At 42.9% G+C, this 16,454-nt stretch overlaps 1 protein-coding gene across 2 annotated transcripts in view; it reads left to right on the forward strand.

The window, feature by feature from the left end:
- Positions 1–16,454, forward strand: part of KIAA2012 — a 120,761-nt gene that overhangs the window by 73,301 nt on the left and 31,006 nt on the right. For both annotated transcript variants that reach the window (XM_079130569.1, XM_079130570.1), the window contains exon 13: positions 7,151–7,288. In XM_079130569.1, coding sequence (XP_078986695.1) covers positions 7,151–7,288 — 138 coding nt within the window. The remainder of the gene's footprint in view (positions 1–7,150; positions 7,289–16,454) is intronic.

Below are 16,454 nucleotides of genomic sequence, written 5' to 3' on the forward strand. Positions count from 1 at the left end.
AGTTCTATGGTAGGCATACTTACTATTCCCATTTAACCCGTGAGGAAATAGATGTAAGGACCAAAAGGGTGCCATTTACACATGACCTGCCCTAACAAAGAGACCTAGAGGTTTAGGAATCCCATAAAGCCACATTTAGATTCCAACTTTTCCTCACTGGCTGTGTGATTTTAGGGAAGTTATATACCCTCTCTGGGGCTTATTTTCCTTATGTGTACAGGACAATAATATTTTCCACTTGGGGTCATGACAAGAATCGAATGAAACAACATATGGAAAGGGATTCGCACAATGCTAGGCACTAGACAGCCCCCAGGAAATAACTATTATAATTGTATTCCCCCGCCTTGAAAGCTATTATACAGAGGACTTGGAGCTTGTATACAGTCTAAGTGTTCAGATGTATAAAAGGAGAAGTTGAAAAGCAAGAATAATTGAAAGGAAGACCGTGAGCCAGCCCTGGCTCCTTACCCCTCCTCCCGAGCATCCTCCATACTGTCTAGAGTGTTGACCTTGTTTCACTGCTCAAAATGCTGCCTATTAGAGATTCCTTGGGTTTCTCCGTCTCGTGAATTTAAAAAAAAAAAAACTTGTTTTCCATCTCTACCTAAGGGAGCAGACCTGCAGGCCTGTGGGAGGAGGGGAGGCAGGGAATCCAGGGGCCTCTGGTCTAGCAGGGCCTCTACCCCCAGCACATGGCTGTTGAGGAAAACTGGGAGGTCAGAGGACAGGAGAGCTCAGTGGAAAGCAAAGGACATTTTTCTTTTTCTTCATCCAGCCCTCTGCTGTCCCAGCATTCCTAGGGCTTGCATAGTCCAGCTGAATTATGGATTAAATAAGCTTCTATGAGCCAGTTTGGGAGTCAAAGCACCAGGGGTAATTTTTTTTTTATTCCCTAGTGAAAAGTGACTGATTTTAAATAAATTTTTTTGAATCAATGTGCAAGTTGAGATTCCCTGTCTGTTGGTTGTCAGATTGGAAAAGTCACACTGGACCCAACAGAACAAGGAAGTCACACAGTGTGGGGTTTAAATTGGGGGTCAGAAGAAGCTGAGGAGTTGTTCCCACTTCCCACCCTTCACCCCATCTCTGCTCTAAGGTGGGATGTGTCATTGCCCCAGTCCGCTGAAGCACAGCTGGACACCCCCTCTCAGAAAACCCTGGCTTCTGCCTCCCTAGGGGCAGAGAAGATCACTCTTTTGGCTCAAAATTTTTCTCCTGCAGCTCCTGCTAAGCCAGATAAACAATGATTCTGTTGTGTCAACAAAGCACTTAATTAAATTGAGGACAGTATAAATTAGAATTCACAGATAAAGATTTACTTCCAAATAAACTAAAATGAAAATGTCCTGTGTTTCATTATTCTAAATCTCCTTCAAGAGAACAATGAGCTGAGCCCTGTTCTCTGGGTAGAGAAACTGAGGCACAGCAAAGCCAGCGACTTGGCACATGAGTCCTTCACAAAGGCTAGTGCTAGAGATTGCTATATTTCTCTTCTAGACTAATGCTTGCTAGCTACTGGGCTAAATTTTGCTAAACACTGGGGAGGATTTAAAAGTCTCCTTTTGCTGAGTTGAGGTAGAACAAAAGTGGACTGAGACAAAATTCCTGACAAGAGAGGAACAAGAAGCTTTTCTCTAGCTAAAAACAAAATTATCTCCACCCTGTCTGCTGGTGGAACTCTCCTGAAACTTATCTACTTGGCCTATCTTGTCAGCACCAAATTGCTTTTAGAACATAAAAAATGGGCTGGGACCTCAGGTGGCCAAGAGGAGCAGGATGAACCCAGGGAACTGGCACAGGACAGATGAGCACATTTGTGGTGGATGAAAGCCACCGTGGTTTGAGATCTCTCTGCTTCCTGGAAAGATGTGGAGCAGGCAGGCTGGTTGTTGAGATGGGGGTTGAGTTGAGACCCATGCACTCACTGCACAGCCCCACCCATGTCCTCATTTCTACTAAAGGTCCACAGGCTGCCATGGGAAGAAGTAACAGAGCCCAAGACAGCTGAACACAGGGAAACTAGCCAGGTCCTTCAGCCAGTAGCTCCTGGCAGGAGTGGCCCCCTCTAGGCTTTGGTCTGGGGTAGTTTGGTAGTTTAGGGAGAAGAGGCATTCAAAATCGCAGCCCTCCTGCTCCCCCAACCCCGTGACTGAATCTCCCAGAGCTCTTTCCCCACCAGGACTCAGGGAAGTGAAGGAACTGACTCACAGACAAGGTGGGAGGCCTGGTGGTTCGAGGAGAGACTGACTCTTTTCCTTTGTTTGCTCACAGGAGGGGACACATGCCCTGTGTGCACAGAGGTTTGATGTGACAAGTTGATAGACCTCTTAAGGGTTTCAGCAAAGGCCTCCCCACCCGCTCCCCATGCTTTAAGATAATGGTGGGGTGTGTTCCCGGCCCATTTCAGATCTTGGCTACAAAGGCCCTTCTCCTGTTTTCTTCCTCCAGCTCAGCTTGCCCACAGGTTCCCAGAGACTCTTGGCAGCTCCCTCTCAGGCAGAATGAAGTTGTGCGCTGCGTGGGAGGCAGTTAGACAGCCAGAATGTTGCAGCCTCCTTAATGAGGGACAATAGCTCTTCTTGGAGCCATTGAGCGGCAGCTACAAAGGTGGGGAACCCCAATTAGAAAAGAGTGGGAGATGTCGTGGGAGAAAGGCCTGAGGGACGCCTACAGGACAGATCCTTACAGATCCTCATCTCTGGTTACACTGTGAGACCCATGGGTGGGGATGTGACTGCTTGAGTTCAGAATCTCATATTCTCTCTCTCTCTCTCTCTCTCTCTCTCTCTCTCTCTCTCTCTCTCTCTCTCTCTCTCTCTCTCTCCTTTTTTGTTGCTAGGGATTAAACCCAGGGCCTCCCATATACTAGGCAAGCACTGAGCTACATCCTCAGCCCATTTAATTTTATTTGGAGACAAAATCTTGCTAAATCTTGCTAAGTTGCCAAGGCTGCCCAAAAACTTCCAGTCCTCTTGCCTCAACCTCCCAGGTAGCTGGGATTACGGGCATTAGAGTAGACACCCCAAGGCCTGTCGATAGAGCCTACCCCTGGTAGGGACCCTTCAAAACACAAATTGAAAGGAGAAAGTAAAACTACTGGGAAGACTTCCTCCCACCCCCACCAGGTCTTCAACTTAGGTATTATAATCCACAAGTAAGAAAAGAATTGACAAGAATTTACTTAATTTTAATGGACATCCCCTTTAAGTTGTGGTAAATGTATGTGTCTGTGGATATTTATATACAGCAATAACTCACTTTTTTGATAGCTCAGTTGAATCACATTATGTTTACAGCAAGATAATAATCCTGGATTTTCCATGGCTCACTCTGTCAGAGTATAAGATTAGCTCTTGAATTCATTAACAGTCATCTCCTTTTAAATGTCAGATAACTTTTTATATGCCAAGTATTACGCAACACCTTCTGTGCAATTCAAATCAGCTTTACCAAATTAACTAGTTAATCTTTATTGTTTCACGTACAATAAAGAGAAAGGCTCCCAGGTGTTTTTAGGAGAACATAAAAATATTATTCACAGTACAGTATAGGTGAAGAGCTGGATTTTGATTTTCTGCTAAACATTTCACCTTTTCATCAGTTTTTAAATCATTCCCACCAAAGTGTACACATGAAATAAACAAAAGCAGCTTGAGGCTTCTCTGCTTTCTTCCAGTCCCCCATTTTCCTTCCCTCCCATTTAGCCTTGCAGGGTTTTTGTTTTGTTTTGTTTTGTTTTGTTGGGTGTTGGGGAGAGTACCAGGGATTGAACCCAGGGGCTTAAACCACTAGGCCACATCCCAGCCCTTTTATATATTTTATTTATAGACAGGGTCTCACTGAGTTTCTTAGGCCCTCGCTAAGTCGCTGAGGCTGGCTTTGAACTCAGTCCTCCTGCCTCAGCCTCCCTACTTGTGTTTTCTTCTCCCTACTTCGCTTTTAGTGATCTGGACCTCTGATTACTCTTTATTCTGCTCTCAAGATATCCAAGAGCTGCAAGTGTCAGGTCTGAAGGCTCTACCCCTGAGAAAACAGGGTAGCTCACAGGACCAGCGATGGAGCCCAGGAGTCTGGGGCAGAGCAGGCCTAGAAATCAGGAACTTTCAGCTTTCCTTTCCAAAGAACCCCTGCCTGAGTGTAATCTCCAAGTCATCAGACCACAGAGATACAGGCTACAAGGACTGCTGAAGAAAGATCCACCCAGGGCTGGCTCCTTCTCACCATCCAGCTCTTGGCTCAGCCACCTCCTCAGAGAGGTCTTCCCTGATCACCTTGAGGCAAGTGGCCAGCACCTCCCCAGCACCTTCTATCCTACCACCATTGCATTGTCTTCATAGATGAGTCACCATCTCAAATCATCCCATTATGTGCTCATTTGTCTGACACATAGTTACACTCGATAAGTATCAGTTCAGTGAATAAATGAAAAACAACTCAAGCACATGACATGCTTTCCTGTTTTCAATTTTCTGACATTTTTCTCCTCTTACCTTTACCTTCCAGAATCCTCTTTATATGTGCAATCTTTTCTTTCCTCCCATCTCCCCGAACTCCCTGTCACTATCGTTGATTTGCTAGAACACTTGCACATAATAGGCAAAAGCAGTACTGCACATTCCAGGGGCTACAGAACCTTCACTGAAAACATTCCATCAGGCTAGAATTGATGTCCCCTAAACATGAGGGAGATGAGCCACACAGTTAAGAGAATTGTTAGAGTAAAAGATTTACAGGTCAAGTGGCTGGGAGGGACTTGGCTGAAAGCCCCTCAAGTCCCCACTCTTCAATCTGAGTCCCACATAAGGAGTGAAAGTAATCCCCACCATTGGAACTGGTCTTGGTTATGCCTTTTGTCCTCTAGCCTAACACAGAATCTTTGGGGATAATGGAGACATTTCCCTCAAATCAGTACTTTGTGATTTCTATTATTCCATCCAGTGATTCATGCAAGATTGCGGTGGCGAGTAAGCTTGAAATGCTTTGTCTGATTTGTGCTTGAAGCAAATGCTTTCATTTGATCTAGAAAAGGGGAGGAGCCGTCTCACCCTGAGAAACTAATCAGATATATGGCTGAGATGACAAGAAATTGGATATGTATTTGTCCAGGAAAATCTTTATCTCAAGCCATATTTCAAAACAAAGGAAAAGGGTGTGGGTGTTCATTGGAATGATGGCTGCTTGTGGGGACCCACTAACTGTTCATGCCTCATGAATGCTTGCGGGTGATATAAATGGTATGGGAGGGAGAGTTTACGACTGCCCAGAGAGATGGACATCTGAGAGTAAGTCTCCTAGAAAATATGGAAATGATCAAATCCACACCCAGGGTGATCTCATAGCACACTAATGTATATGACCCCAGCAAATCAGTCCCCAAAACTAACAAATAACTTTTCTCCTTGGGAATGAGGATCCAGTGCTACACAGAGGTCAGGCCTCCAGAGGTCAACACACACTTCCTGTAGAGGTGTGCCGAACTGAGGCAGGCCCTATCTGCAGATTGCCTCTGGTGTCCTTCACTCATGTGTCCCATACCCATCAGTTTGGCATGTGTGGAGCAACTATATGTTCATTTCCAAACCCTGAGCCAGGCACAGCTGTGACAACAGGAACAAGATGGTGGTGCTTCCGTCATCTAGTAGGGAGGAGCACTGCACAGCCTCACCATCACTGTGGGCAATGGGGACAAGTGGCCCCAGAGCACAGATGAGCCAGACCTGAAGGATGAGGGGTCGTCAAAGGGAGGAAGAGTGTTCCCAGGAGAGGGAGGGGCAAGTAAAGTCTTGCTCAGGGAACTGAAAGGCCAGTGTTGATAACCCTTGCTGTTCCCAGAGTGAGGTCAATGCATCTCACAGAGAGCCCCCCACACCTTCTCCCACCTTCTTCAGAGACTTGCTCAACCTCACTTTCTGGTGGGGACTTCCTCAACTCCCCTGCTTAACCGGTTATGTCCCACCATCCTCCATATAGAACACCTATAAAAACCTAAATTGAGCAATTTTGCAGATGTCCTATAAAATGTTATGGGTTTATATAGGTGACCTGTATACAGAACAATGGAACTTAATGGGTTAAAACCAAAGTCTCCACACTCATCCAGCTGCCCCTCAACCCCTTTCTGCTTCTTTTTCTCCATATCACAAATCACCTGCAGACATGACTTGTGTTCCTCTCCTTCTCTCTTCCTTCTCTGTGCAACGGAGGTGCACTCTTCATGGGGGTGCAGACTTCGGCTGCTGGATTCATTCTTCCTGCCATAGAAAAGGCACCCAATAAATATTCCTTGAGTGACTGAATGAGGCCGGAGAGATAGTCCAGGGCCAGGCAGGAAACTTAAACCTTTTAAGCCTGTTGGCCCTCACCCTGAGGGCAATAGCCTTGGACGGTTTTAAGCAGAGGAATAATATGGTCAGATTGCCTCTTGGAAAAATCGCCCAGGTTGCAGTGCAGGGCACAGGCTGGAAGGCAATTTCAGACCAAGCTTTTCAGTACCTGAAATGTGACATCATTTACCTGTGGTGACTGTAGAAGACGTGACCTGAAAGATCAGAGACCCTACCCAACCCTGGGTCTCCTCTCTTAGCCCATTCTTCCCTCTCAGCCACTTTTGTTCAAATCACTTTTTCCTAACACACTGACTACATTTTCAGCGTGGAAATAAACTGCAATCTTGCTATAACCTTAATTGTTGCAAGGCAGATTTAGTAACCATTCACAGCTATTTGAAGCTATAAAAGTAACCAAATGATCTCATTTAAAAAGGAGTCTTGGGCAGTGATTTTAGCTCTGCTGTATGCCAGCTGAATGGCTTTGGGCCAGTTGCTTACCCTCCTGGAGCCTCCCAGTTTCCTCATCTGTGAAATGGGGGTACCATACCTGTCTCACAGGGTTGTCCAGAGAATTAAATGAAATAATTACAACCCTGGGAAGGTCCCTTTTTCCACTTCCCTGAGTACTAATTATTAACCAGTCTTGAGTTATTCTCTACACGTTTGGGTCCCCTGCGTTTTCCATGGTAAAAATAGGTGTTATTATTAGTGTTCAATGATGAAAACATTGCTTTTTATAAATATAGGGGGATTTGGACTAGCTCTTATTGCTCTGTGTGTCATGCCTATGAAAACTGGGCTTTCCATTTCCCTCCCAGGGAGCCCCGCAGTCCTTGGAGGCAGCAGCTCAGAAGACGGGAGAACCTCAAAGTTGTATAAATAAAGGGCTGATTTGTTCAAACGGAAAAGAATTTTACACGCGCAAGCTGCACATCGACATGATGCCGTTCCTGAAGGTGATCTCACACTGAGAAGACGAGGGGTTTTATAGACACATACACAGGAATTCCAGTTAATACACTTCTGCATGGTACAAAAACAGCTTCAGAAGTCCCTCAGTGCTCCTGATTTATCAGAAGGGACAGAAAATACGCAGTTTGTAGCAGATGAGGAAAGAACAAATTAGGACAGTAATCACAGCCAGCCATCGGGAACAAATCAGTTGGGTGTCTGGTTTGGGTGGTGGGGACAGGGAAAAGAGAAGAAAAAGGATACCTTTGAACCACATGATAAAATAGTCAAATATCATTCATTTTATCTTGACAGTAGCTAACATAATTGCTACTGTTTTATCACTGTAACTTGGTAGGGTTGACACTCCTACTGTGGAGAAGTCTGATTCTTGAGTTAACTCTTCAGAAGTCAACTGCAGATTCTCTTTTGGATATCTGGCCTTGTTTCCTGTTCTCTAAGAGCCCATTGATCTCCCAAGCTTAGCTTCATTTCTAGTTAAGGCCACCGAGAGTTCTTGGAGTGAGGATGTCATTTGTCTGTCTTTGCGGTCCTTCCTCCATTCCGCGTCCCCAGGTACAGGGAGGTGCTCGTCAAGTGCTCCAGGAATGGACCCACCCGTTCCCTCCCAAGCCCTCTCTCTAGGGCCCTTCCCACCCATTCTTTACCTCTTCAGAGTTTACTGAACTGGAAATAAATGACCGTGGAGTCAAAGAAAGTGAGCAGGAACAGAGCCACATCTGGCATGGAAGGATCTCAGGTCCTTCATACTATCTTAGGGGACACCATCCCAAGCCCTTGACAGGAAGTGACTCAGAAAGACAGGGGAGAAGAGAACAGACACTTGTAGTGTTCAAGATGATGGCACTACATAGTGCTGTGTAGACTGGGCCTTTGGAGATCATGAGGGTCACCTTCCCAATCTCAGCCAATTCAGAGCTCTCAGGTGGCACCTCTCTGAGCTTCCCCAAGCCCAGTTCTGCAAGGTGGGGCTTGGATTAAGCATCAGGCTTTTGACCCAAATCTGTCTCTCTTATGGGGGTGGGGAGAGAGCTCACTCGGTAGAGTGCTTGTCTTGTAAGCACAAGGCCCTGAGTTCGATCCCCAGCACCCAAAAAAAAAAAAAAAAAAAAAAAAAACAGAAACAAATCTGTCTCTCTTGGTGCCTGCACCACATTTTCCTGGGCTTCCTCTTGGGCTCTTCCCAGTGGTGGGGAGATGGTCACTGGCTTCTCCTTCCCAGGTTTTTCCAGAACTAAATGTGAACTGTCTTCCCACCCCCCCCCACGGTGCTGGGGATTGAACCCAGGGCCTAGTACTTGTGAAGCAAGCACTCTACCAACCGAGCTATATCCCCAGCCCATGAACTATCTTGAGTGACATGGCCCAATGAAATGTCATCAGCCCAGTCTGGAGCCACAAGGATTGAGAAGGAAGAAAGGAAGGATATCTCACAGCATGCTTTAAACTACAAGAGGATGGGAATGTAGCTCAGTGGTGGAGTGCTTGCCTAGCGTGTGCAAGACCCTGGGTTCAACCAACACCACAAAAACAGAAATCACCCAGCAGCTTGGGAGGCTAAGGCAGGAGGATCATGAGTTCAAAGCCAGCCTTAGCAAAAGCAAGGCACTGAGTAATTCAGTGAGACCCTGTCTCTAAATAAAACACAAAAGAGGGCTGAGGATGTGGCTCAGTGGTCAAGTACCCCTGAGTTCAATCCCCAGTACCAAAAAAGAAAAAAGAAAAAAAAAAAAAAAATACAGAGGGAAAATGATTCTGGGCAGCAAAACAAAAGATGCTTGCTATAAGAATTCCAAAAAAAGTTGAGATGCACTATTATTTATATTAGTAAAACTATCCCATTTGTTCTTAGTAACGATTTAGTTCTTCCCTTAGGGCTTGCAAAATTATGGTTGGTACTTCCTGGGATGTGATATCATCATCATTATTGCTATTTATTCATTTAACCAATTTTTTGGAATTTTCTTAATTGGTTTTAATTTGTTATACATGACAGTGGAATGCACTTTGATACATCAAATATTATGAAGTATAATTTCTCATTCTTCTGGTTATACATAATATAGAATACCACCAGTCATATAGTTATATATGTACATGGGGTAATAATGTACCCCACAATTCATTCTACTGTCCTTCCTACTCCCATACCCCCTCCCCTCCTCTCACTTCCCACTACCTAAAGTAACTCTATTATTCCCTAGCTACCCCAAACTGTGAATTAGCATCTTCATATCAGAGAAAAACGTTCGACTTTTGGTTTTGGGGGATTGACTTATTTCGCTTAGCATGATATTCTCCAGCTCCATCCTTTTACTGAAAAATGCCATAAATTCATTCTTCTTTAAGGCTAAGTAATATTTCATCATATATGATATATATATATATATATATATATCACATTTTTTTTTATCCATTCATCCTTTGAAGGGCACCTAGGTTGGTTCCATAGTTTAGCTATTGTGAATTGACCTGCTATAAACATTGATGTGGCTGTATCACTGTAATATGCCGATCTTAAGTCCTTTGGGTTTAAACCGAGGAGTGGGATAGCTGGGTCAAATGGTGGTTCCATTCCAAGTTTTCTGAGAAATCTCCATACTGTTTTCCATAGTGGTTGTACCAGTTTGCAGTCCTACCAGCAATGTATGAGTGTACCTTTTTCTAAGATCTGGTATTGTGAATGCCTCACTCTTCTTTGCTAAGGATTGCTTTAGCTATTCTGGGTTTGTTTGTTTGTTTTCCAAATGAATTTCATGATTGCTTTTTCTAGTTCTATGGAGAATGTCATTGAGATTTTAATTGGAATTGCATTAAATCTGTATAACACTTTTGGTAATATGGCCATCTTGACAATATTAATTCTGCCTATCCAGGAGCATGGGAGGTCTTTCCATCTTCTAAGGTCTTCTTCATTTTCTTTCTTTAATGTTCTGTAATTTTCTCTGTAGAGGTCTTTTACCTCTTATGTTAGATTGATTCCCGAGTATTTTATTTTTTGAAGCTCTTGTGAATGGGGTAGTTTTCCTAATTTCTCTTTCAGTAGATCATCTTCGATGTATAGGAATATATTTGATTTATGGGTGTTGATTTCATTTAACCAATATTTAAGCTCCTGCTACCTACTATGTGTCTCCTACTTTCTGGACATCAGGTACATCTGTGAACAAAACAGACCACGATAGGCTGAGACTGTTGCTCAAAGGAAGAGCACATGTCCAGCATGTGTGAGGCCCTGGGTTCCATCCCCAGAAACACAAAATGAAAAACAAAAACACAAGACAGGGGAACCAAGATCCCTACCCTGTTCCACACTGCTGTGGGCAACTGATGCTATCAGCCAATAAGCAAAGTACCCAATGTGTAAAAAGTTGCTCCTTGATAAGGAAATGAGATAAGAATATATTTATGAAGCATCTAAGAACTTTAGAATTCAGAGTGGGAAATTTTACAATAATTTTTTCATATATTTGGTGTTCACGAAGCTTTTGTATTATACTTTTTTGTTCAACACTTTTGGCACAACACTAAAGATGGGAAAATGCCATCATCCTTCAGTCCCACTTTCCAGTCCACTCTCCTCAAGACTCAGTGAGTGGTAATTCCATAGGACTCACAGAACACATCCTCCCAGACCAGTCCTTGCCCAGAAAACTGCACCTTCTCTTGGAAATGTTGAATGTTAACAGCTCACCCTAGATTGGCCTTCTCCCTATTGATGAGGTAGATCCTGGATTCTTGAGGAATGCATCATAAAATGATATCATCTCAGGCTGGGGTTGTGGCGCAGTGTTAGAGCACTTGCCTAGCATGTGTGAGGCACTGGGTTCGATTCTTAGCACAGCACATAAATAAATAAATGTTCATCAACAACTAAAAAAAAAAGACACCATCTCAGGGTTATGCAGACAAGAATGGTTAGTTCAAACAGAAAAAAGCACCCAGGCTGGAGCTGCATGCAACCAACCCAGTCTATGCATTTCATTCATGTATTTCCTGCCCATTCACAGGACACTTCATTAATTTTTGCCTGATGCACACAGAAGGGGATGAGGGTAGCAGATAAGAAAGATGGAGGCAGTAAAAGGAAATGGAAAGTATGTAAATAAACACAGTTGCTAACATTACTGTGCACTTATTCTGTTAGGTTCTGTTCTAAGTTTTATATGCAGGAACTCATTTAATTCACAAACTAAAGCTAAGAATGTACCTATTTTACAGATGAGAAAATTAAGGCACTGAGAAGTTAAGTAACTTGCAGAATGTTCACAGAGTAAAGAGCAGACGCAGATTCACAGGCAGGCAGCCCAGCTTCAAGCTCATGCTCTTGGCCATCTGCTATAAAGTTTTGCTGCACACCCCAGCTGAGTCCTATCCATTAAAAGCACTGCCTGCCATATTAACTACACTCCCAGCACACTCCTTCTAGAAAACCCCACTGTGTGCATGCATTTAGTCTGCGGTAGGAAGATTTTCTTATCCTGCAAGACTCTGCCTTTTCCTCTATTCCTACCTGAGTTCTGTGGAAGTATAAAGTTGTCTCTCCCAGCAATCATGTAGTTCCTTCAAACAACTTATATTGAGCATCCTCTGTGTATCAGACACTATGCATGCTCTGAGGATACAGGGATGAATCATGTCCACCCTTGGCCTCCAGGAACCTATAATCTGAGAGGGGGGTAAACAATGTAACAGATAATATCAACGTAATGTTGTGGCAGAGGCAGGCTCAGTGAGCTATGGGAGAGACCATTTATTTTTCAGTTATTGCACATGGAATCCTCCCCTTAGTTAAGAATCTCTTTACAACACTAAAGACAGTGTTATAGCTGATAACCTGTTTATAACCTGCTTCAGTCAGGCATCAATTTGAGAAAACACAATTGATTCTGAGTAAACCTGAGTTCATATAAAAATTGAACTATGTTTGAATTTTATTTTTTTTTAATCTATTCTCTTTTTCAAAAAGAAATGGTGGGGCTGGGGTTGTGGCTCAGTGGTAGAGCGCTCAACTAGCACACATGAGGTCCTGGGTTCAATCCTCAGCACCACATAAAAATAAAGGCATTGAGTCCACCTACAATTAATATATATATATATGTATATATTTATAGGTATATGAAATCATAATTGATTAATGAATTAGAATAGAGACTGTAAATTTTCAGGGTTTGGTCATTGTGGTAAGAAAGAAAATGGCAATAATGCCTATGAATGCTTAGGTACACATTCGAATGTACTTACACTCCACGTTAACATGAAAAGGAATGTATATTATGCCCAGAAGACACGAAGAATGAGAAATAAACTTCCACCCACAGGCATCACAGTTAGTGCATTGTGTCCTCAGGTGCGAGGTAGAAGGACCTGCCTTAAAGCAGGCACAAGAGCCAGCCACGCCTGAGGTCAGAGCAGTCCTCCCACCTGTGGGCAGATGTCAGACATCCCACCAAGTAGAGGATGACTCTCACTGAATCCTGTGGTCACATTGAGGTGGAACAACACAAATTTCAATGACTGAAAGTAGAAGGAAAATAATGCTTGGCTTAAGATACTGTCCAAAGATGGAGCAGGGCACCTTAGGAGATAAATTCTGGTCCCTAGAGTCATTTAAAGGTGCTTTGTTAACTACTTGGCAGGAACAGTGCAGAGGGATCACAGCTCGGTTTCAAGATTCAGTGATTCCACGACACTTGAATAACATTTCTGGGAAAAATATTCTGGACAGCAGGTATTAAATTTTCAAAAGAAAGAAGCTTGGGATTAAAGTGGAATATGATCAATATTAAGGTGTCAGGCTAGTAGCTGGGAAGCCCTGGGTCTTCTCTGGCTCTGAGTGACCTTGAAATGCTCTGGGACTCCCATTTCCTCTTTGTAAACTGGAGATGATAATACTGGGACCTCCACACCTGCCTCTTAACAGTGAAGTGAGAATCACATGAAATAATAGCTTTCAAAGAATTTTCACATCTATAAAGCACACACCTAGTGAGAGAGAAAGGAACGAACATTCATTGATCCCTGCTGAGGGCCAGGTCCCTCATATATTGAGCCTTATTTAATCTTCCTGCCCACCCCCTCTTTCTCGTAAGTATGCAGATCTCCCCTGCGCAGATGAGGAAACTGAGGCTCAGATATGATCAGTGGCATGGCTGGCAGCAGCAGGAGCTGGGTTTCAAGGCCATTAAGTCCACAGTGCCCGATACTGGGGGAGTTCTGCTTATTCTGTTCCCGTGACCAGCTTAATTGTACATCCCTGTTCTGGCCTCAGAACCTGAGAAGGGAGCAAAGATTTGATAACATATCTTAAACCTATTAATAATGACACAAGGTAACTAAGTCAGTTTTGTTTTGTTTTATATTAGGGATTGAACCCAGGGACAGTCTACACTGAGCTATACCCCCAGTTCTTTTTGTTTTATTTTATTTTACTTTATTTTGAGACAGGGTCTTGCTAAATTGCACAGGCTAGCCTCAAATTTGTAATCCTCCTGCCTCAGTCTGAAAATAGTATAGTAATTTACATTTGTATTACATGCCATGTAATATACATGGCATATTACATAGAATTTCCAAATGTATTTTTTCAGTTAAGCCTTTCAGGAACTCTGTACAATATTCATCATTACTGTCATTTCACAGATGGAGAAGGTGTACGTGGTTCAATGATAAGTCATGCAGGTCGCCAGAGGCAGATAGGAGTGCCCCTTCTTTCTCCTGCATCCTGTGTTCCCCCATCCTCCCAGCAGTTCACTAGGAAAACCTGCTGTGGGCCTAGGCATACTGTGCTCAGGTGGGGTGCTGGGCATGAGGACAGAGGACAGAACTGCTAGAAGAAACTGAGACTCAAGGTTAAGGAACTCTCCTGTGGTCTAGAAGACATGAGGTGCAGGAGTTAGGACTTCAGTCTAATTCCAGGATCTACACTCGGTGTCTGGGAAGAGCCTCTCACACGCTGGTTTCAGCATTGCCCTTGGTGTTTACAGAGAGTCTGTTAATCTCCTCCCTCCCTGTCCCAGGCCTATAATTCCACACTGCTGTTCTTTCTAAATACAGCTCAGTTCTTATCAATGGCTCATTTGAAAGTCCTTACTGTGTCCCCACTGGTCTTCCAGTTAAATTCCCCGAAGCAAAGATATATATCCCTTGAAAAAAGAAACATATAACAAATGCAGTTTTTCTACAACTCCACACTGCACCCTGCAAGATATAGCCTGGGTCTAATTTACACTGTCCACACGCTGGAATCACACCAGACTGTCCCTAACCAGCGCATGCGGCTTCCTCTGCCTGGAATTGTCCTACCTCTCTTCGCTGCAAGATTTAGCACGATGTCCACTGGTAAACAAATCTTCCCAGCCTAATTTAGCTTCACCTTCCATGAGGTCTCAAGGAACCTGTTATAATCTGTCACAATATTTACCACACTGCATTGCGACTGTGAAGTTTCTTATCATTTCTCCACAAGTCAGTAAGCTTCCTACAAATAGATCTTTCCTCTCTGCCTCCAATGCCTAGCACACGGCAGACTCTCAACTAATGTCCATTAGCTGAATGAATAGAGGGAGAACTAATGATTTTGCCAGAATAACAGAGCTGAGATATGAATTTGTATTTTCTCAGGTTATTTAACGTATTCATCAAGTACTACAGGTTAAGCATCAATAAACTGAAAATCTGAAATGCAAAATGCTCCCAAATCTGAAACTTTCTGAAGGAGATGCCACAAGTGGAAATTTCTACATCTGACCTTATATGACAAGATACAGTCCAAATGCACAAAAAATGTTTGAACTTATCTTCAGGCTATGTGTATAAGGTATATCTGAAACATAAATGAATTTCAAGTTTAGGCTTGAGTCCCATCCCAAAGATATCTCCTTATGCATATGCAAATATTTCAAAAAAAACACAAAATTCAAAAGGCATGTGCCACCACAACAGCCCCAGTTTTATTTTTTTTTAATTTAAATTATATATATATATATGTATGCTGGGTATAGTGGCACATACTTGTAATCCCAGGAACTGGGGAGGCAGATGCAGGAGGATTACAAATTTGAGGCCAGCCTAAGCAACTTAGTGAGGATTTGTCTCAAAATAAAAAATTAAAAATGGCTGGAGAGGTAGCTAAGTGGTAGAGCATCCCTGGGTTTAATCCCCAGAGCTACGAACAATAAAGTAAAATCTGAAACGTACTTACAAGGTTTTAAATTTTTCAAGTATGATATGGTACGTCTCCAGCTTCCCAGTTCCCTTCCATTAGACAACCTCTATTGCTCGTTTCCTATGTGCCCTGTCTGCAATGTATTATGCATGTATGAGCAAATACATATAGATGAATAGGAAATAGAAATTTTGTGCAAATTACTAAAAAGAACAATTTTTAAAAAGAAATTTTGTGCAAATTTAATATATTATACACATTTTTCAGAGTCTTATTAGTTTTCATTTAGTAATTCTTAGAGCTCTATGTTAATTCATAAAGAGATACCTTGTTCTTCTTAATGGTTGTATGGTATTCCATTGTATAAATTACCATGATTTATTTAAAGTTTAAAGTTGATGGGACATTTAGGTTATTTCCAATCTGTCCCAATGAATGAATGATCTAAGGTATGTTATTTCACATCTGTGTTCACATATCTCAAAAAAAGATAGCTCGTTTGACACTTTTCTAAGCAACATACAATTGAATGGACAGAAATTCAAATTAAGACTTTTCTTTTCCTAACAAGGATTTGCTTGAAGGACTTTCCATGTCCCTGACTCTGCCTCCAATTCTCCATCTGTCAAATGAGAATATTCCTTTCTCTGAAGGCTCACAGCTTCAGAGAAGGTTGTTAAGGCTGAAGGTTTTGCCAGGTGTGGTGGTGCATGCCTGTAATCCCAGTGACTCAGGCAGTTGAGACAGGAGGATCACAAGTTTGAGACCTGCTTCAGCAACTTAGTGAGGCCCTTAGCAACTTAGTGAGACCCTATCTCAAAGTTTACCCAAAAAAAGCGGGCAGGGGGCTGGGGATGAAGCTCAGTGGTAAAGTGCCCCTGGGTTCAGTACCAAAAAAAAAAAAAAAAAAAAGAAGAAGAAGACAAGGTTTTGTCCATGGCTTTGAAATTCTTCCAAAAGAGGAAGCTTGTTTCTCACTTTGG

Source organism: Sciurus vulgaris, assembly GCF_902686455.1.
Source record: "Sciurus vulgaris genome assembly, chromosome: 3".
Lineage (NCBI taxonomy): Eukaryota > Metazoa > Chordata > Mammalia > Rodentia > Sciuridae > Sciurus > Sciurus vulgaris.